The 21,605-nt window shown below is 43.6% G+C and overlaps 1 protein-coding gene across 1 annotated transcript in view; it reads left to right on the top strand.

The window, feature by feature from the left end:
- apc2 (APC regulator of WNT signaling pathway 2) overlaps positions 1-21,605 on the top strand; it is a 165,365-nt gene that overhangs the window by 67,769 nt on the left and 75,991 nt on the right. Inside the window, exon 5 of the mRNA XM_072243853.1 lies at positions 11,112-11,225. Within this exon, the coding sequence (XP_072099954.1) occupies positions 11,112-11,225 (114 nt within the window). The remainder of the gene's footprint in view (positions 1-11,111; positions 11,226-21,605) is intronic.

Raw genomic sequence — 21,605 nt, 5'->3', positions numbered from 1 at the left:
TATCCTTGCCTTTTGTTCTGACAGGGGCGTATGTACAAAATCTGTACACTCAAAGTTTCACCTTTGAAGGTCTCCCACTTACCAAGTATACCTTTGCCAGAAAGCAACCCATCCCAATGTATACCTGATAGATTCTTTCTGATACCATCAAAATTGGCCTTTCCCCAATTTAGAACCTCAACACGAGGACAAGAGCTATCCATCTCAATAATTATCTTGAAACTAATGGCATTATGATCACTAGATGTAAAGTGTTGACCTGTACAGATCTTTGTCACTTGCCCTGTCTCATTCCCTAATAGCACTCTCTCTGGTTGGGGCCTCTATGTATTGAGTATAAGACCATAAGACCTACAAGCAGAATTAACCCTTTTGACCCATTGAGTCTGCTCTGTCTTTCAATCATGACAGATCCTGTTTTCCCTTCCTCAGGCTCACTCCCGGCCTTCTCCCCGTAACTTTTGATGCAGTGTCCAATTAAGAACCGATCAAGCTCTGCCTTAAATACACCCAACAACCTGGCATTCACAGCTGCCCCTGGTAACAAATTCCACAAATTCACCACCCTCTAGCTAAAAGAAATTTCTAGGCATCTCTGTTTTAAATGGATGCTCCTCTATCCTGAGGCTGTGTCCTCTTGTCCTAGACTCCCCCGCCATGGGAAACATCCTTTCCACATCTACTCTGTCTAGTTTTTTCAACAATTGAAAGGTTTCAATGAGATACCCCTCCCCCATCCTTCTAAATTCCAGCAAGTACAGACCCAGAGCCATCAAACGTTCCTCATATGATAACCCTTTCATTCCTGGAATCATCCTTGTGAACCTTCTCTGAACTCTCTCCAATGCCAGCATATCTTTTCTTAGGTGAGGGGCCCAAATCTGTTCATAATATTCAAGGTAAGGTCTCACCAGTGCCTTATAGGCCTCAGCATCACATCCCTGATCTTGTATTCTTAGACCTCTTGAAATGAATGCTAACCGTGCATTTACCTTCCACACCACTGACTCTACTGCAAGTTAACTTTTAGGTTGTTCTGCACAAGGACTTGGGAGTCCTTGTGCAGAACAACCTAAAAGTTAACTTGCATCTCAGATTTTTGGATTTTCTCCCCATTTAGAAAATAGTCTGCATATTTATTTCTTCTACCAAAGTGCACAACCATGCAGTTTCCAACGTTGTACTTAATTTGCCACTTTCTTGCCCATTATCCTAATCTGTCTAAGTCCTTCTGCTGCCTACCCGTTTTCTCAACACTGCCCGCCCCTCCACCGATCTTCATATCACCTGCCAACTTGACAACAAATCCATCTATTCCATCATCTAAATCAGGGGTGGCCAACCTTTTACATTCCATGCGTCAATTTTTTCACCCACGAGTTCAGATGCGCCATACAACTCTTGTACCCTCATTCAATTCTTGTAAAAATATGTTAATATAGAACTTGTGCATGAAAAAATCGCATCTGAACTCGTGCATGAAAAAATTGACGCATGGAATGTAAAAGGTTGGCCACCCCTGATCTAAATCATTGATATTCAGCATAAAAAGAAGCAGTCCCAGCAACAACCCCTGTGGAACACCACTAGTCACTGGCAGCTGACCAGAAAAGGATCCTTTTATTCCCACATGCTGCCTTCTACCAATCAGCCAATGCTCTAACCATGCCAGTAACTTTCCTGTAATACCATGGACTCTTAACTTGGTAAGCAGCCTCATGTGTGGCACCTTGTCGAAGGCCTTCTGAAAATCCAAATATACAACCTCCACTGCATCCCCTTTATCTATCCTACTTGTAATCTCCTCAACAAATTCCAACACATTTGTCAGGCAAGAATTTCCCTTATGGAAAACATGCTGGCTTTATCCTATCTTGTCCTGTGTCACCAAGTACTCCATAACCTCATCCTTAACAACTGACTCTAACATCTTCCCAACTAGTGAGGTGAAGCTAACTGCTCTATAATTTCCTTTCTGATGCCTTCTTCCATTCTTAAAGAATAAAGTGACATTTGGCACCATGCCAGAGTCCAATAATTTTTGAAAGAAAATTACTAATGCCTCCACAATCTCTACTGCTACCTCTTTCGGAACCCTAGGGTGTATTTCATCTGCTCCGGGTGGTTCAGCTTTTTGAGCACCTTCTCCTTTGTAATAGTCACTACACTCACTTCTCTTCCCTCACACCCTTCTATATCTGGCACACTGCCAGTGTCTTCCACAGTGAAGACTGATGCAAAATACTCATTCAGTTCATCTGCCATTTCTTTGTCCCCTGTTACTATTTCTCCGGCCTTATTTTCTACTGGTCTAATATCCACTCTCTTCTCTCTTTTATTTTTTACATGCTTGAAAAAGCTTTTACTATCCACTTTGATATTATTTGCTAGCTTTCTTTTGTATTTCATCTTTTCCCTTCTAATGGTTCTTTTAGTTGCTCTCTGTAGGTTTTTAATAGCTTCCCAATCCTCTATCTTCCTGCTAATTTATGGTTTGTTGTATGCCTTCCCTTTTGCTTTTACATTAGCTTCAACTTCCCTTGTCAACCACGGTTGTAAGATTTTGCCATTTGAGTATTACTTTGTTTTTGGAATACATCTACCCTGCATCCTTCCTCCAGAAAGTCACACAGTAGCTGTCATCCCTGCCAGCATCTCCTTCCAATTTACTTTGGCCAGCTCCACTGTAATTTGCTTTACTCCACTGAAATTCTGCTATGTCAGACTTTACTAAAATTATGGAAACTTTCCTGACGACGTTTGACAAACTTTATCCCATCCAGCCCTTTTATAGTATGGGGGTCCCAATCAATATGTAGAAATTAAAATCGCCTACTACAACAAACTTAAGTTTCTTGCAACAGTCTGTGATCTGTCTACAAATTTGCTCCTCTAAATCCTGCTGACTGCTGGGTGGTTTAAAATGTAATCCCATTATTGTGCTCATCCCGTTCTTATTCCTCATTTCCACCCATATAACTTCAGTTGACGAGCTCTCCAGCCTGTCCTTTTTGAGCACTGCTGTGACATTTTCCCTGATTAGTAATGCCATCCCTCCCCCTTTAATCCCTCCTGCCCTATCATGTCTAAAGAAACGGAACCCTGGAATGCTGAGCTGCCAGTCCTGCCCCTCTTGCAACCACATCTCACTAATGACTACAATGTCATAATTCCACATCCTGATCCATCTCCCAAGCTCATCTGCATTTCCTGCAATATTCCTTGCATTGAAATATGCACAATTCAGAACATCCGTCCCATTACGCTCAACCTTTCGATTCCTGACTTTGTATGCAGGCTTAACAACATCATTTCCCACAATCACTCCACTATCTTCTCTGGTATTCTGTCTCCGATCTCCCTACAACTCTAATTTAACCAACCAAGAAAGGGGATGTGCTGGAGCATTTGAAAAGCATAAAGTTAGATAAGTAGCCAGGACCGGATGAGCTATACCCCAGGCTACTGTGGGAAGTGAGGGAGGAGATTGCTGAGTCTCTGGCGTTGATCTTTACATCATCAATAGGGACGGGAGAAATACCAGAGGACTGGAGGGTTGCAAATGTTGCTCCCTTGTTATAGGAAAGGAGCAGAGATAACCCAGGAAATTATAGACCAGTGAGTCTTACTTCAGTGGTGGGCAAATTGTTGGAAGATCCTGGAGGCAGGATTTATGAGCATTTGTCGAGACATAATCTGACTGAGGATAGTCAGCATGGCTTTGTCAAGGGCAGGTCGTGCCTTACGAGCCTGATTGAATTCTTTGAGGATATAACAAAACACATTGAGCAGTGGGTGTAGTGTATATCGATTTCAGTAAAGCATTTGATAAGGTTCCCCATGCAAGGCTCATTCAGAAAGTAAGGAAGCATGAGACCTTGCTTTGTGGATCCAGAACTGGCTTGCCCACAGAACGCAAAGGGTGGTTGTAGATGGTTCGTATTCTGCATGGAGGTCGGTCACCAGTGGTGTTCCGCAGGGATCTGTTCTGGGACCTCTACTCTTTTTGATTTTTATAAATGACCTGGATGAAGAAGTAAAATAGTGGGTTAGTAAGTTTGCTGATGAAACAAAGGTTGGGGGAGTTGTGGGTAGTCTGGAGGGTTGTCAGAGGTTACAGTAGATACAGAGGGGATGTCAGGAGTAAGCTTTTCACACAGAGAATGGTGGGTGTGTGGCATGCACTGCTGGCGACGGTGGTGGAGGTGGAAACAATAAGGTCTTTTAAGAGACTCTTAGATAGGTACATAGACCTTAGAAAAATAGAGGGCTATGTGGTAGGGGAATTCTAGGCCGTTTCTAGAGTAGGTTACATGGTCGGCACAATATTGTGGGCCGAAGGGCTTGTAATGTGCTGTAGATTTTTATGTTCTATAACTCCATGCAGCACTAACAAACTTTCCTGCAAGGATATTAGTCCCCCTCCAGCACAGGTGCAAACCATCCTCTCTGCAGACCCTATTTTGCGTGGAAGAGAACCCAATGATCCAAAAATCTGAAGACCTCCCTCCTGCACCACCTCCTTAGCCAAGTGTCCAACTGTACGATCCTCCTATTTCTGGCCTCAGTAGTATGTGGCACAGCTAGCAATCCTGAGATCACAATCCTGGAGGTCCTGCCCTTTATCTCCTAACTCCATGAACTCACTCTGCAGGAACTCCTCACCCTTTCTACTCATGTCATTGGTAGCAATATGGACCAGTGGCTGTTCATCTTCCCAATTAAGAATCCTGTAGACTTGATCCAAAATGTCCATGACCCCAGCCCCTGGGAAGCAACACACCATCCTGGAATCTCATTCTCATACACAAGAGATCCTGTTCTGTTTTCCTAACAATGAAACCCCTATCACTACAGCTCATCCCTTCTTTCCCCACCCCTTCCCTTCTGAACCACAGAGCCAGAGACTTGACTGCTGTCGCTTTCCTCTGCTTGGTCATCTCCCACAACACTATACCAAAAGTTGTGTACCTGTTACTAAAAGGAATGGCCACAGGAGTACTCTGCACTGCCTACACTCCCCACTCCAACACTGGTCCACTCACTCAATGGCTGCTCCCACAATGCTTAAGCCTAACTTCTTTTCATTGGCCCTTGCCACATGCCTAATTTGGCATAATCAAACATCACCTCAGGTACTGTGGCTCACATAATGTACTGACTGCCTCCACTTGCTTCTTTCAAAAATCTCTTTCCTGCTACGTCCAATCCCTCGTCTCATCGGGAACTGTGGTGCACAGAATGTCTTGACTCTGCTGCTTGTTTCTTTTGAAATTTTCCTTTGGCTATGCACAATCCAACACCTCCTCAGGAACTGTGGTGTGCAGAATGTCCTGACTGTCACCGTTCACTTCTTGTACATCCATGGAAAAAGTGAAAGTCCTGATAGAAGCTCTCGGCCCAAAACATTGACTGTTTATGGCCCTCCATAGATGCTGCCTGACCTGTGAGTTCCTCCAGCATTTTGTGTGTGTTACTCTGGATTTCCAGCATCTGCAGGATCTTTTGTGTTTGTGTTAGCGAAAGTGAAATTTTGCTTTAGCTGGAAGAATGATTTGGGTCATTGGATGGAAGGAAGGGAGAAAGTAATGCTACATGGTAAGGTGCCATGGGAAAGGGAGTGATTAATGGAGACAGGAGCTGGTATTCTGTAGGGGAATGCTCCCTTGTTGAAGAGGAGCGGAGAAGAAGGCACGTCTGATGTTTGACTTCCACTGGTTGCAGCCTCAGAGTACTCAGTACAGAATTCAAAAACCTCAGGTAATTTGCTCTCTTTGTAAAAGAACCAGCCAGTCCCCTTGTTGGTCATTTATCAGTTTGTCTCTCTTCACTAGCAGAGCCTGACCTGTCAGACATTCTCTGCAGCTCTGTATTTTGCAGCTTTCACATTCATGGGACCAAAAGACCATTAGACATAGGAGAAGAATTATGAATTTGGCCCATCAAGTCTGCTCATGGCTGATTACTATCCCCCTCAACCCCATTCTCCTGCCTTCTCCTCATAACCTTTGATACCCTGACTAATCAAGAAACTATCAACCTCCGCTACCCTGACTAATCAAGAAACTATCAACCTCCGCTTTAAATATACACATTCCTTTGTATGTTCTTTCACTTTACATATCTTTTGTTTCATTTTCCTTTTCTTTCTAACTGAGCTAATCTGTCAGCAAATTTAGTTCATCAGCAGTTATCCCCAGGACAACCACAGCATATGAGGCAATTTCTTTGTCCTCTCCTTCCCCAACCATCTCTGCAATTTAAAAGGCTTAGTTTTCTAAATTCTGATGAAGGGTCCTCAAATGAAAACTTCTCTTTTTACAGATTCTGAGTGTTTCCAGCAGTTTTTGTTTATATTTCAAACCCCATTCCTCTCTGTCTAACTTATAACCAATTGGAAACTGAGGCTGGAAAGTAATCTCTATTGAGGTTCAGAGCTTTGTAATATTTTGAATGAACGGCAAATGATTGACCTTCTTTTGAGTATAGGAGTTAGTGCAATTTACTTTTTCCCTTTTAGTTCAAGAAAGATACAGAAATAAAGGGATGTGTGTCAAATCTTGACTGCAGATAGAGCACGCAAGCGTGTTAGGATGAACAGTAACCGTTATAGTGTCTTTGAAATGGGGAGAAGGACGGCAATAATCAGTGCCGAGACATGGTTTGCCTTCTTCATGTATTCCTGGCTAGTGAATGATTTCTCTAAGAAAGTAGCTCTTATGGTGAAAATGTTCACATGCCTGTGCATGTATGCACGCTATTATTTTGAGCTGGGCAAGGTGAAAGAAATTTTTAATCTTGAGCTATTTGCTCCAGTCTTCTAACTCTTTGGATTCAAAGGAGTGTCTGCTGTTTTCACGTCAGCTGTTTGGGTCTTTTACAATAAACTTTTTGTGGAGACTGGCACACACAAACTGCTGGAGGAACTCAGCAAGTCAGGCAGCATCTACAGGGAATAATAAATAGTCAACGTTTCAGTCTGAAACTACTCAGCATCAGGGATCTTGGCCCAAAACGTTGACTGTTCATTCCTCTTCATAGATGTTGCCTGACCTGCTGAGTTCCTCCAGTACTGCGTGTGTGTGTTACTCTGGGTTTCCAGCATCAGCAGATTCTCTGTTTTTTTTGTAGCCCGGGGAAAAAGTACACGCTCAGGACAACAAAGACTTTTTCGGGTTTTAATTCCTTTATTGGTTTTCGATGGTTAAGTGCCAGTAGAGGGTCGCGAAACAAAATGAACAAATTTACAATCAGATATTGCTATTACAATCTCAGTTTAACTTCCAGTTCACACCCTTGTGTATGAACAGAATTGCATATGCAGTATAAAAAAATACCAGAACTAATACGGTACTAATTCAGGTGGCAATCCTGAAGGAACACAATACAGACAACATTAGAATCCCACCCACCCTGCATTTTATACATAACAGTGAAAAATGTAAGCGAATACATCTCATCTGAGACGTACACACGTGCTGAACTTCCGAACAGAGACTAAACATTCACGCTATGCGGTTACATGCACAATCAGTCCTGATACAATAAAGTTAGACGAAAGGTACACTTTGGCACAACTTTTACAAGGTATCGCCTGGTAGTTAAATTACAGGAAACCTGACCTACTTGGCTGGTGAGGAACTTTGCCCAAGCCATGCTATCCAGTGGTGAGTCATTCACTCGAGAAAATCTAAAGCATCCACATGTAAAACATATCAATCTACCGATATTCTCAATTCGCCAGCAAGCATAAACGAATTCACATGGATATTGTCAATTAATGCTCACCTTTCCTCACCATGCCCAGCACACTCTGGGAGAAACCAATTCCAACACCTTACCACATCTTCCGCAGAAAGCAAAATGGCCTCCCCACTATCCCACGTGTGCGCAATGACATCACCGTCTCCCTTAAAGGCACAGACAACTATTCTAACATTACCTGGATGGATGCCCAAGTACACTTTTAACAATACTGAATAAGATCTGACGGTCACCCAGTTACATTATGTTAAGTTGTTTATGCGTTTTCTTTTACATTAGATTCCAGTTTCCAAACTAATATCATACAAGAAACAGTAATGGCTATTAGAACCCAGAAAGGGTGCTCCTCCTAAAATTATGGAATCACAATATTTTAAGTTAAGGAAGAGGCCAGATTATATCTGTAACACGAGAAACTCCGCAGATGCTGGAAATCCAAAGCAACACACGTGGATATCATCTGACCTGCCGAGTTCCTCCAGCATTTTGTGTGTATTGCTTCAGGTTATACCTGTGCTAGTTCCATGAAAGAGGAATCCAATCAGTCCCACGTTCTCCAGACCCTGCAATTTTTTTCTTTCCAAATCCCTTTGAAAACTCCTATTGAATTGTCTTCCTCCACCATTTTATGAAGTACTGTACAACCAAAAGCACGAGATTTTGCTGAATAAAAGATTTCCTCATCGCTCTCCGGTTTTCTTGTCTATTATCTGAAAACTTTGTCCTCTGGTTACCAACCTTGCTGCGGGAGACATTTTCTCAGTATCTACTCAATCAAAGTCTTTCATCACTTGAACAGTTCTATTAAATCTACCCTTGACCCCCTCTGATCTCCACTGGTATGCTAGCACAGTGATTAAGTTTTCAGACAAGTGGAGGTGCGCAGAGCTGGATATGTGAGTTTTAACCCTGCCAAAGCAACTGGGGAATTTAAATTTAAGCAATTAAATGAATTTGAAAGTAAAAACTAGTATGTATCAGTAATTGTGATTAGAATTAGAAATTAGGATCAGTAAGAGGAACAGGGTGGTACAGTAGTATTGTGGTTAACGTAATACTTTACAGCACCAGTGATTAGGGTTCAATTCCAGCTGCTATGTAAGGAGTTTGTCTATTTTCCCAGTGGTCATTTGGTTCCCTGGTTTCCTCCCACATTCCAAAATGTACAGGTTAGGGTCAGTTAGTTGTGGTCGTTCTATGTTGGTGCTGGAAGCATAGCAATAATCAGACTGTGGTGGTTATTGATGTAAATGACACATGTCACTGAATGTTTTAATGTGCAGTACTGTGCAAGAGTCTTAGGCACATAGATATGGATAGGATGCCTAAGACTTTTGCACAGTACTGTAGTAATTTTATGTATTGCATTGTTACTGCTGAGTAAAATAAAACACAAATCTCATGACAATTGTGAGTGATGATAAACCTGACTCTGATGTGGGTCTCTATTGTGGACTGAGAGTGGGAAGGGAGCAGGAAGAGGGGAATCATGGTAGGGAAAAGGGTAAAGGAGAGGAGGGAACAGGAAGCACCAGAGAGACATTCTGCAATAATCAGTAAACCAACTGTTTAGAAGTAAATGGCATTGCCTGGTGTCTCAGGGCTGGGTGTGTCAGCACCCACACCACCACCTGCCCTTGTCACTCCTTCTCTGCCACTGTCCCACACTCCTCCCATGATGCTCCACCCTCAGCAATCCCAACAACCTTTGTTCTTGCCTGATTTACAAACTCGCTCCCTGCTCCACATTGACAAATACAGTACTGTGCAAAAGTCTTGGGCACCCGAGCTATATATATGTGTGTGGTGTGGGTCTGTGTGTGTGTGTGTGTGTCTGTGTGTGTGTGTGTAAAAGACTTTTGCACAGTATTCTGCAAAAATACACATGCTGTACATGTGACAAATAAAGCTAATCTTAAATCTTTCATTATGTAACTAATAAATTATTATAAAAAACCCCATCAATTATGTCCTTGAGAGAAGAAAAACTACCAATGTTACTCGGTTGAGTAATTAACAAACTTACTAGGTCTGACCATCATGTTACTTGGGAGTTATCAACAATATTTTCTCTTACCTGGCTCCTCAGATTAGGGGCAAGCAATAGTCAGGGGTAAACAATGTTGGCCAATGATAGCCACATCCTCTAAGTAAATACAATAAATTCTGGTTAATTGGGGTACACCGGGACCAGTACATTTTGATCCAATTAAATGGTTGCCTCAATTAGTTGAAATTTCATGGTAGTAATTAAAAAAGTATAAAAAAGTCAAACTGTGGTTTAACTATGTCATAAGTTATGTATTTAAATGAAATACAGAACAAATTAGAATACTACCAAGACTGGTGGCGCAGTGACATCAGCGCCGGACTCCGGAACGAAGGTTCCCGGGTTCGAATCCAGTCGGGCCGCTCCTGAGTGCGCTTTCCATCCGTGCCGGGTTGAGTGTTGAGCTCGCAACTTGACCTCATAAAACAAAGAAAAATACTGCGAAATGTCTGTGCGCGGCGTGGCGTCCCACACAGCCTTCCGATCCGCGCCTTGTAAGGCATGAAAATGCCTGGTGCTGGCCTCTCAGACCATCGACGTCATCATCACCAAGACTATAAAACAGTGTATTAGTTCCTGATGGCTGTCGATGGAGGAATTTATCCAATGTATACCACTGTGTTCTTTTGATTGACTGTAAATGAATAAAATCAGTGTAATCAGCTAGTGCAGATAATGCACTGCCTTCATACAATGCTTAATGACTGCATCTTTCAATTCTTAATTTTCATTGTAACATTCAAGATGATTGTTGATACCTTCAAATTCTTTGTAGTTCCTAACTTGTTGAAGTAGTGAAATCGGTTCAATTTTACTCCCAGCAATTTCTGGCCTCTCCAAGTCTGAATGCTTAAAACTGCTGAGAGCAAAACAGTTCTGAATTGTCTCACTGCTTGTCTCTTGGCAACTATCAGCGACAAAAAACATTGCTTTTTAGAGACAAACGCACACTATTTAGACATGCAATTGGCACTACTTAAAAACTGTCCGCTCTGAGCACGGAGTAGAGTCTAATGGCCACAGAAGTGCACACAACCTACGGTAGTCAGAAACTTTTTGGCAAAAGTTTCCTGGCCCAATTAAGCGGCAAAATGTCCTAAATAAATGAAGGGAACCCTATTATTTTCTTGATTAGTTCTTGTTCTTTAAGAGTTAAATAAGCGACTGCCCCATTTAACCGATGACCCAATTAACCGGAATCCACTCAAGTAGAATTACAGTTTTTGTAAACTGTGTCTTGGAACTTGAATATCATTGGCTTGGTTGTGAAGCATATCTCAATGGTTTTCTTTCCCAGGTTTCAAAGCACATGGATTTAATTCGCCAACAGCTACAGTATGAAGCCCATCAAATCAAAGCCATTATTGAGGAGAGATATGGTGCAGGTGACAACACAACTGAACGACTCCAGGTAACAATGAAATACACATTTATTAGATCAGCAGTTTCACCCTTTATAATCAAGAGAGGCCACTGGAATTTATAAACAATTAGCAAATTGTATTTCTTGCTCTACTTCGGTTTTTTATTATTCTACTGAAGAGACAATAAAAGCAACTTCTGCATTTAAACAGCACTTTTGGTGTAGCATAAAGACCAAGGCAATTACAAAGATAAAGATAAAGATTAGCTTTATTTGTCAAATGTACGTCGAAACATTGAAACAGAAAGTGAAATGGATTGTTTGCGTCAACAAACAGCACAGTCACGGGATGTGCTGGAGTGCAGCTCACAAGTGTCACCACGCTTCCAGCTTCAACATAGCATGCCCACAGCTTACTAACTTTAACTTGCATGTCTTTGGAATGTGAGAGGAAACACTGGCATTCATGGGGAGAACTTCTTGCAGACAACAGGAGGATCCGTTTGTCTCCCTTTAGATGTGGACCTGAGATTTTTTTCTAGCATGGATTAGAAGTCTACTTTAGCCTTGTTGGAAACTTTGCAAGCTTGGGACCTCTGTACCGATAACTAAAGTGTACTGGATTCCTGTTACTGTCAGCCAGTTGCACAGGAGAGGGTTCTGAGCACGTTTTGACAGTGATGTTCGTTCTATGAACAGTGCTGCTCCTCTTCTGGACTACTCCTCCAGAAGAAGGTGCAACTACGAACACAAGAGAGTAGGCAGATACTGGAATTTCAGAGCAACACACAAAATGTTGGAGGAACTCAGCACGTTAGGCAGCATCAATGGAGGGGAATAAACAGTTGAGTTTCTGGACCTAGACACTTCATCAGTCCCGTTGAGTATGGGGATGTGGGATGGCAGGGTTGGCATCAGTCCTGTTGAGTATGGGGGTGTGGGATGGCAGGGTTGGCATCAGTCCTGTTGAGTATGGGGGTGTGGGATGGCAAGGCTGGCATCAGTCCTGTTGAGTATGGGGGTGTGGGATGGCAAGGCTGGCATCAGTCCTGTTGAGTATGTGGGTGTGGGATGGCAGGGCTGGCATCAGTCCTGTTGAGTATGGGGGTGTGGGATGGCAGGGCTGGCATCAGTCCTGTTGAGTATGGGGCTGTGGGATGGCAGGGCTGGCATCAGTCCTGTTGAGTATGGAGGTGTGGGATGACAGGGCTGGCATCAGTCCTGTTGAGTATGTGGGTGTGGGATGGCAGGGTTGGCATCAGTCCTGTTGAGTATGTGGGTGTGGGATGGCAGGGCTGGCATCAGTCCTGTTGAGTATGGGGGTGTGGGATGGCAGGGCTGGCATCAGTCCTGTTGAGTATGGGGGTGTGGGATGGCAGGGCTGGCATCAATCCTGTTGAGTATGGGGGTGTGGGCTGGCAGGGTTGGCTTTTATTACATAGAGAATGGTGAGTGCATGAAACGGGGTGATGATAGAGGTAGATACATTAGGGAGTTTAAGAGACTCACTGATAGGTACATGGATGAAAGACAGTAGTTACACCTTGTTCTTTAAACTGGTTAATCTCCTGTCTCAGTCAAGATGGCAGGGACTGTGTCTGTTGCTGATGCTATTGTTAATGGGAGACTTGAGATTCATGTTGAAGGGTGAAAGTTGCTTGTGTGCAGTGGCTACCCCTCATTAAAAGAAACCATATACTGTCTATTACATGGATTTGACGGAAAGAGTTTGTGGAGGAATAGAAAGGGAACCCAGGTGACTAGGAGACCAGGTTCTTCTGCATGAGATTTAATATTCACACCTTGATTGACACACAGTCCTGCAGGAAACACACACTTACCTACTGCCCATACAGTCATTGAGCTCGAAAGCTGAGAAACAAGCCCTTCAGCCCATCTAGTTACTCTACCTAGCCCTCCATACCCCTTCCATTCATGTACTTACACAAATTACTCTTAAATATTGAAATCAAACCTGCATCCACCAGTTCCACCTCTACCCTCAAATATCCGGACCTGCCTCTCGGTTTTTTTGCACTACCTTACTTTCCATTTTTCTATTTTCTATTTAATATTTATAATTTAAAATTTTAATATTTACTAATTTTTACCATTTTTAATATTTTTAATATTTAATATTTGTAATCCAGGGAGTGGGAAGTGCAGAATCAAATGTCGCTGTGATGATTGTACATTCTAGTATCAATTGTTTGGCGACAATAAAGTATAAAGTGTAGAGTATAAAGTACTGGCAGCTCGTTCCACACTTTCTCCACCCTCTGAGTGAAGAAGTTCCCCTTAAATATCACATCACATGACTTTCCTGGGGCAGTGGAATTTCAAGACCCTTGCAATGTTCTTGCTATGTCTGGTGCTTTGGGTCAGTGCACTAACTGCATGCTCACTTATGCAACCTGATAGCATTCGGCAGTGCATCTGCTGCAGGCACTGGATGACCTGATTGTGCTTGGCAAGTCTTATCTGTCTCGGCTGATGAATCGCCTGGGCACAAAGGGAAAAGCTAATCAGGTGTAACATTTTAAATTCAGTGTGGGCTGCTTAATTACCTCACATCATTTTCTCACCCGCCGGACCCATGCTGAAAGGTACCATTTCACATAAAGTCACAGGGGGAAAAGATTGGTACGAAAACTACCAGCAATATATTATCTGATGCTTCATTGATTGAGTTAATATCTCCATGGAGATACTCAACTATTTCTGGACTGTGGTGTTAGCAATGGTTAACCATAACCATTCTGAGCGGAAGCAAACGAAGACAGACTGCCAAGGAGCATCTAGCATAGTGCTTGTGATTATGCCAGTTTAAGATATCTGCAGAGCCAAGTATACCTCGAAAAGCATAATGGATGCCTCAAGAAGGAGGCATCCATCAATAAGGGTCCCAACTGCTCAGGACAGGCTTTCTTTTCTTTCCTGCCATCAGGGAGAAGGTACAGGAACCTGAAGACTCACACTCAATGCTTTAGGAAGAGCTTCTTCTCCTCTGCTTTCCAATTTCTGAGTGATCCATGAATCTTTGGACTCTACCTCACTATCTTTTCTCTCTTTTTGCACTACCAATCTTTTGTATTATTTCATATTGTAGTTAAATTATATTTTATGTATTGCACTGTACTGCTGCCACAAAACAACACATTTCATGCCGTATACCGGTGATTTTAAACCTGATTTTGATTCTCCGATACCAGCCTACTGAACCTGAAGTTCTCCAGGGTAAATGCAAAGTACAAAATTATGGCTTTTCAAAGAAAATTATTCTTGGGGGATGGGTTTCATTAGCAATGGCCTGTTATGGAGCAAGCACTTAGTAAAATGATTATTTTGGACTTTTGCAGACATAATGACAGCAATAATTGTATATCTTGCAACATACTGTTATCTCACGGTGCTGGACTAGTAGATCTGAGCATTGGTACTTGTATGGATCCCTGAATCTAATGTTTCTTATGCTGGCAGTTCTGTGCTGAAATACACCTAGGTTTGAGCTGTGAATACTACTTTAGAGGAGTTGCATAGAACATTACAGCACAGTACAGTCTCTTCGGCCCCAGATGTTGTGCCAACCATTTAACCTAATCTAGGACCAAATAACCCTTCCCTCACACATAAATAGAATACAGAACATTACAGTACAAAAAGTGACTGGCAGCAGTGGGATTAAAACCCACACCCACGAAGAGACTAGAGCCTTAATCCGACACCTCAGACCACTCAACCACACTACACAGAAATATTTTAATCGGTCAGGTTGCTTTTTATTGAACTGGGTTTGGTTGCCAGCCGCTCGACCATGGTTTTCGGTTGGGCACCGGGCATTCAGAGAGATTCGGCGGGGGGCAGGCGCCTGGCACTCGGCCGGGGGCCGTGGTCAAGTGGTCGGCAACTTGGGCCGGCTCCCCCACCGGACTTAGCCTGGTGAGGAGGGTGTGAGGACACCCAGCAGGACTAAAAAAATACAAGACCTGACAAAGGGTGGATGAGCTCCTTGTGAGCCAACGGCCATCTTCCGTGGAAGAGATTAAAGCCTCACCACATATCTACGAATCGTATGCTATGCACCTAGTTAGAAGAGACATGATGAACTTGGGCTCTGCACCGTGTGCCTGGACCTGCCCAGGGCCTCCGCTTAAGGAAGGGCTGAGCTCGAAGAAGCGGCCGTGGCTGGAGGCCGACACGGCCTCTGGCTCGAGTTCAGCGGGGGTGGCGGCGGGCAGCGCCAAGGTGACCAGCGAGAGCAAACTGGAGGAATGGCTGTACTCGGTGCTGTCGCAAGATCGAAGAAGATGGAAGTGCATAGCCGCCAACCCCAGATTCAGGACGGCACCCACTGACTGACTGACTGACTGTGTCTACCATCATTCCCATCATTCCCCCCCAAGCTGCTTGCTAACATTGAGATTAGTTCTATTTGTCACATGTACTTCCAAATAGCAAAACATACAGTGAAATGCATTGTTTGCGTCAACGACCAGAACAGTCCGTAAAATGTGCTGGGGGCAGCCCATGTTTGCATCGTGCTTCCGACACCAAAATAGCATGCAAACGACTTACTAATCCTATCCTGTACATCTTTTGAACGTGGGAGGAAACCAGAGCACCCGGAGTAAACCCACGTGGCCACAGGGAGAACGTACAGTCTCCTTATAGACAGGGGCAGGAATTGAACCCTGATCGCTGGTGCTGTAAAGCGTTGTGCTAACCACTACGCTACTGTGCCACCCTTTGGTAGTTGTGTGAGACTAAACAACTTGAAGGCCATGTAATGCAGTAACTTGGGCCACAGGTAGCAAGTTAACCTCAGGCAACTGACTTTGAGTCTATGCAACATTCAGTATTTCTGATTAGGACGCTTGAGCTGACTTGGTGTAATCCAGCTCCTCGGCTCAGCCTGTGGCTGCTCCCCCTTGAGTCCAGCAGCAGAGGAGATCAGATGATCCAGCACATAATGATGGTGTTGAGACTAGCGTGTGACTTGGATTTAAGTGAGGGAGAGTTGCGCAGCGTCAGCCTCACTCTCTCTTCCCAGTTCCCATCTGGATCCAGTGGCAAGACAGAGTCGAGACGGCTGGAGATGGGACTAGGCGCAGTGGATGACCAGGACGTCTTCTGTGTCTTGTCCTGCTCTACACGTTCCACGACGCTTGCAGAGACCACCTTCTTGACCGTTGGACCTTCCGCTGGTCTCGTCCGCTCAATCCGCCGGAGTCTGTCTTCACATGCTGGGATAGACAACTCCCTATCACACCGAGTGTTTGAGACCCGTCGGCTGCCCTCACCTGGTTTAGCCGGCTCGTCGAAGCCGTTGCCTGGGGTGTGGCCGCTGTCGCATGCAAACAGCTACAGGGAGCCACAGGTGAGAGCTGAGTGCCAGGTGGGGACCAAAGGTGGACTAACCGCCCTGAAAAGGACGCGACATGCTCCCCCACCAGAGGGGCTACCCCTCCCTGACACCCCATATACCCCCTACCACTAAACATATCTTTATCCCCACCCTCCACTTTCCGCAGGGATCGCTCCCTCCGTGATTCCCTTGTCCATTTGTCCCTCCCCACTAATCTCCCTACCAACACTTAACCCTGCAAAGTGTTGCACCTGCCTATACACCTCCTCCCGCAACTCTATTCAGGGCCCCAAACAGTCCCTCCAGATGAGGAAACACTTCACCTGCAAATCTGCTGGGGTTGTCTATTGTGTCTGGTGCTCCCGACGTGGCCTCCTCGATATTGGTAAGACCTGTTGTAAATTGTGGACTGCCTTATCGAACAACTCAGCACCATCTCCCGCAAGCGGGACTTCCCAGTGGCCAAGCATTTTAATTCCGATTCCCATTCCCATTCCGACGCATTGGTCCATGACCTCTTCTTGTGCGCCAAGATAAGGCCACCCTCAGGGTGGAGGAGCAACATGTTATACTTCCCCCTGGGTCCCCTCCTCCTTACCTTTCTCCTATGGTCCAGCCTCCTCTCCTATCAGATTCTTTCTTCTCTAGCCTTTGACCTTTCACACCCATCTGGTTTCACCTATCACCTTCCAGCAAGCCTCCTTCCCCTCCCCCACTTTTTTATTCTGGCATCTTACCCCTTCCTTCTCAGTCCTGATGAAGAGTCTCAGCCTGAAATATTGACTGTTTATTCATTTCCATAGATGCTGCCTGACCTGCTGATTTCCTCCAGCATTTTATATGTGTTGCTTTGGATTTTTTTCATTTTCCTAAGATGTTCACAATGTGTAAGTAAAAAGTGGTATAAAATTTGCATGTATCTTTCCCCTGCAGACTAAAGCCAATGAACAGACTGTATAATTAGCATATCAAGTGGAACATGTGACCGGTGGAGACGATTGAGTGAATGCAACAGTCAGACAGCAATTAAGTCCCTATAAATATAAAAAAATCTGCAGATGCTGGAAATTCAAAGCTACACACATAAAATGCTGGAGGAACTCAGCAGGTCAGGCAGCATCTATGGAAAAGAGTAATCAGTCAATATTTTGGGCTGAGCCCCTTCATCAGAAAGGGTAAAGGTCTCAGCCCAAAACGTCAACTGTTTCCTCTTTCCCATAGATGCTGACAGGTCCACTGGATACCTCCAGCATTTTGAGTGTGTCCCTATTAAAATTTTGTCTCTGTTAACTCACTGACCTTCAGTGAAAGACCAAATGAGGTTCGGAGAGATGCCAGTGTCATGAAAGTTGAACCATTTTGTTTTATTGTTTTGAGCACATGAGCCCAGTTTGCCAATTTGAAGTGGCCATTCAATGAAACGTTCCATGGAAAGATCCCTCACCCAAAATTTTGAGGACCTATAGATATATTCCAGTTTCTTTCTCAGGGCAGAAATGGTTAATATGAGAGGCCATAATTTTAAGGCAATTGGAGGTAATTTAAGGGAAGGATGTCAGAGGTGAATCTTTTGCACAGAGTGGTAGGTGTATGGAACACATTGCCGGGGTGGTGGTAGAGCAAGATGCATTAGGGGCATTTAAGAAACTCTAGGATAGGCACATTGATGATAGAAAAATGGAGGGCTCAGTCAAATTGAAAGGCTGGATTGATCTTACAGTACGTTATGTCACCAGATTCCATAGTATCCATGACAGCTTCAAGGAGCGATGCTTCAGAACGGTGGCGTCCATCATTAAGGACCCCCATCACCGAGGACATGCCTTGTTCTCATTGTTACGATCAGGAAAGAGGTACAGAAGCCTGAAGGCACCCACTCAACAATTCAGGAACAGTTTCATCCCCTCTACCATACGGTTTCTGAATGGACATTGGACCCCTGAACACTACCTCATTACTTTTTTTATTTATATTCTTGCACTACTTATTTCATTTAACTATGTTATATATATTTTCTGAAATTCACATTTTATTTCTATTATTATGTATTGCATTTTATTGCTGCTGCAAAGAAGCAAATTTCATGACATAATGCTGGTCTGATTCTGATTCCAGTGAGGTGGGGACAGCATCGTGAACTGAACAGTCTGTACTGTGCTTTAGTGTTCTATATTCTATATTAAAAGAACATTCAAAACTTGAAATCCTTATTTATTGTTTATGTAGAGATACAGCACAGAACAGGCCCTTCCAGCCCAACAAACCGCATCACGCAGCAACCCTATTTAACCCCAGCTGAATCACAGGTTAATTTACAATGGCCAATGAACCTGCTAACTGGTATGTCTTTGGACTGTGGGAGGAACATACAAACTCCTTACAGGCAGTGCTGGAATTGAACTCCAAACACCGACACCCCATACTAATTGCTACGCTACTGTGGCGCCTATCACCCATTCCTGGCATCGAGTGAGCTCGTAGGAAGTAGTGATTTCAGAGTTATGGTTTACCACTTTATAATGTTGCACAAGTGAGCTGCAGTGGACGGAAATCTACAGGCTTTTTGCCTGTAATTTCCTCTAAGAAATCAACTTTCATTCATTCATTCGTTAAGTGCCGTGTCATGTGACGTGGGCGATTATATGACACGTCATCAAGTTCAAAATATAAGTTTGCTGATGACACAACAATGTAGGCCGTATCTCGGGTAATGATGAGTTTGAGTACAGAGAGGAAATTAAGAACCTGGTGGCATGGTGCGAAGGCAATAACCTATCCTTCAATGTCAGCAAGACGAAGGAATTGGTTGTTGACTTCAGAAGGAGTAGCGGACTGCATGACCCAATTTACATCGGTGGTGCGCAAGTGGAACAGGTCAAAAGCTTTAAGTTCCTCGGGGTCAATATCACAAACGACCTGACTTGGTCCAACCAAGCGGAGTCCACTACTGAGAAGGCCCACCAGCACCTTTACTTCCTGAGAAAACTAAAGAAATTTGGCCTGTCCCCTAAAACCCTCACTAATTTTTATAGATGCACCGTAGAAAGCATTCTTCTAGGGTGCATCACAACCTGGTATGGAAGTTGTCCTGTCCAAGACCGAAAGAAGCTGCAGAAGGTCGTGAACATGGCGCAACACATCACAAAAACCAATCTTCCGTCCGTGGACTCACTTTACACTGTACGCTGTCGGAGCAGTGCTGCCAGGATAATCAAGGACACGACCCACCCAGCCAACAGACTTTTGGTCCCTCTTCCCTCCGGGAGAAGGCTCAGGAGCTTGAAGACTCGTACGGCCAGATTTGGGAACAGCTTCTTTCCAACTGTGATAAAGACTGCTGAACAGATCCTGACCCAGATCTGGGCCGTACCCTCCAAATATCCGGACCTGCCTCTCGTTTTTTTGCACTACCTTACTTTCCATTTTTCTATTTTCTATTTATGATTTATAATTTAAATTTTCGTATTTACTAATTTTTACTATTTTTAATATTTGTAATCCAGGGAGCGGGAAGCGCAGAATCAAATATCGCTGTGATGATTGTACGTTCTAGTATCAATTGTTTGGCGACAATGAAGTATAAAGTATGATAGTCTTTCCGTGACCATGATTGTTCTTGGTCATGGCAAATTTTTTTTTACAGAAGTGGTTTGCCATTGCTGACTTCTGGGCAGCGTCTTTACAAGACAGGTGACCCCAGCCATTATTAATACCCTTCAGAGATATTCTATCTAGTATCAGTGGACTAGAGATATAGGCACCAGCTGCTCATATGACCACCCACCACCTGCGCCTATGGTTTCATGTGACCCTGATTTGGGAGTGGGAGCTAAGAAGGAGCTGCACCTTGCCCAAGGGTGACCTGCATGTTAGCAGCATGAAGAATCTCCTTACACCTCCTTTGGTAGAAATGTATCTCCCCCACTACTTTCATTAAAGCACCATTTATACAAGATCGCAAATGTAAAGTAAAATCCTTACTAACATTTCAAATATTCCACAAAATTTATAAATAATTTAGTTCATTCAGAGCAGCCGTTATCTCATCCAGGCAATGATTTACATATAAATTAGTGCTGGGGACTGACTAAAGCCAACTATCAGTGAGGACGATAAGGCCCTCCAGGTATGTTAATATTTTTCTTTGTAATAGGAAAGTCATGATTGTCCCTACCTAGATTTGTCCCCCTCCCCCTTTTCTATTATTGAGAGATCCTTTTGAAATTTCCCTGCTGTTTACCTAGAGCCAGCAGCTAAAAGAAATTTTTGAAAATGCTAGTTCCAATCAATTCATGTTGAAAATGGGCCAGTGGAGCCTAATCGAAACCTGATAAAATACTGCAGGCCTGAAATTAAGGCGAGTGAATTATGTCTCAAAAAACCTGATGTCACTGCATAACATTCTTGATCATGTGTGTGCCATTGTACCTATGTGTAATGTTTGACGAGAACCTCAAATAAACCAGACACCCCTTCTGGAACTCTCTATTTTCCCCTTGTAGTACTCGACACACTGTGCACGCTTTTCACTAGAAACTAGGAACCCACAGGGACACAAACATTAAGCTGGTGATGAGGTTGGGATTGAAAAGGATTGAAGCTGCCTGAAGTAATGAGCTCACCTAATTCATCTAGGGACCCCATGATAGTGAGTCTGAAAACTCACAATTAATCATACTACCTTCAACATGGTGATTGTAGTATCACATACACAACAAAATCTGCGTTCTGGGAAATCCAAAGAAGGGTTTCAGCCCAAAATGATGACTGTTTACTCTTTTCTGTAGATGCTGCCTGGCCTTGTTGAGCTCCTCCAGCATTTTGTGTGTGTTGCCATGGTGATTGTAGTGATGGAAGTTGAGTTCAGATTTAAGACCAGGAGAAATAAAAAATAAAACATGTTAATTACTGAATAAAGGTTCTGCTATTGCCAAAGTGGGAGTGGAGTAAGATGGCAGTTCAGACCAAGTCTAGTTTTATCATGATAAATGATAAGGCACATGAACTCTTTCGTTCTTATTTAGAGATTTAAACTTTTCTATTTGCGTGGGATTTGAGTGGCT

The sequence above is a fragment of the Mobula birostris genome, chromosome 26 (genome assembly GCF_030028105.1).
Source record: "Mobula birostris isolate sMobBir1 chromosome 26, sMobBir1.hap1, whole genome shotgun sequence".
Lineage (NCBI taxonomy): Eukaryota > Metazoa > Chordata > Chondrichthyes > Myliobatiformes > Myliobatidae > Mobula > Mobula birostris.
This window is presented reverse-complemented; position numbering and strand designations above follow the sequence as displayed.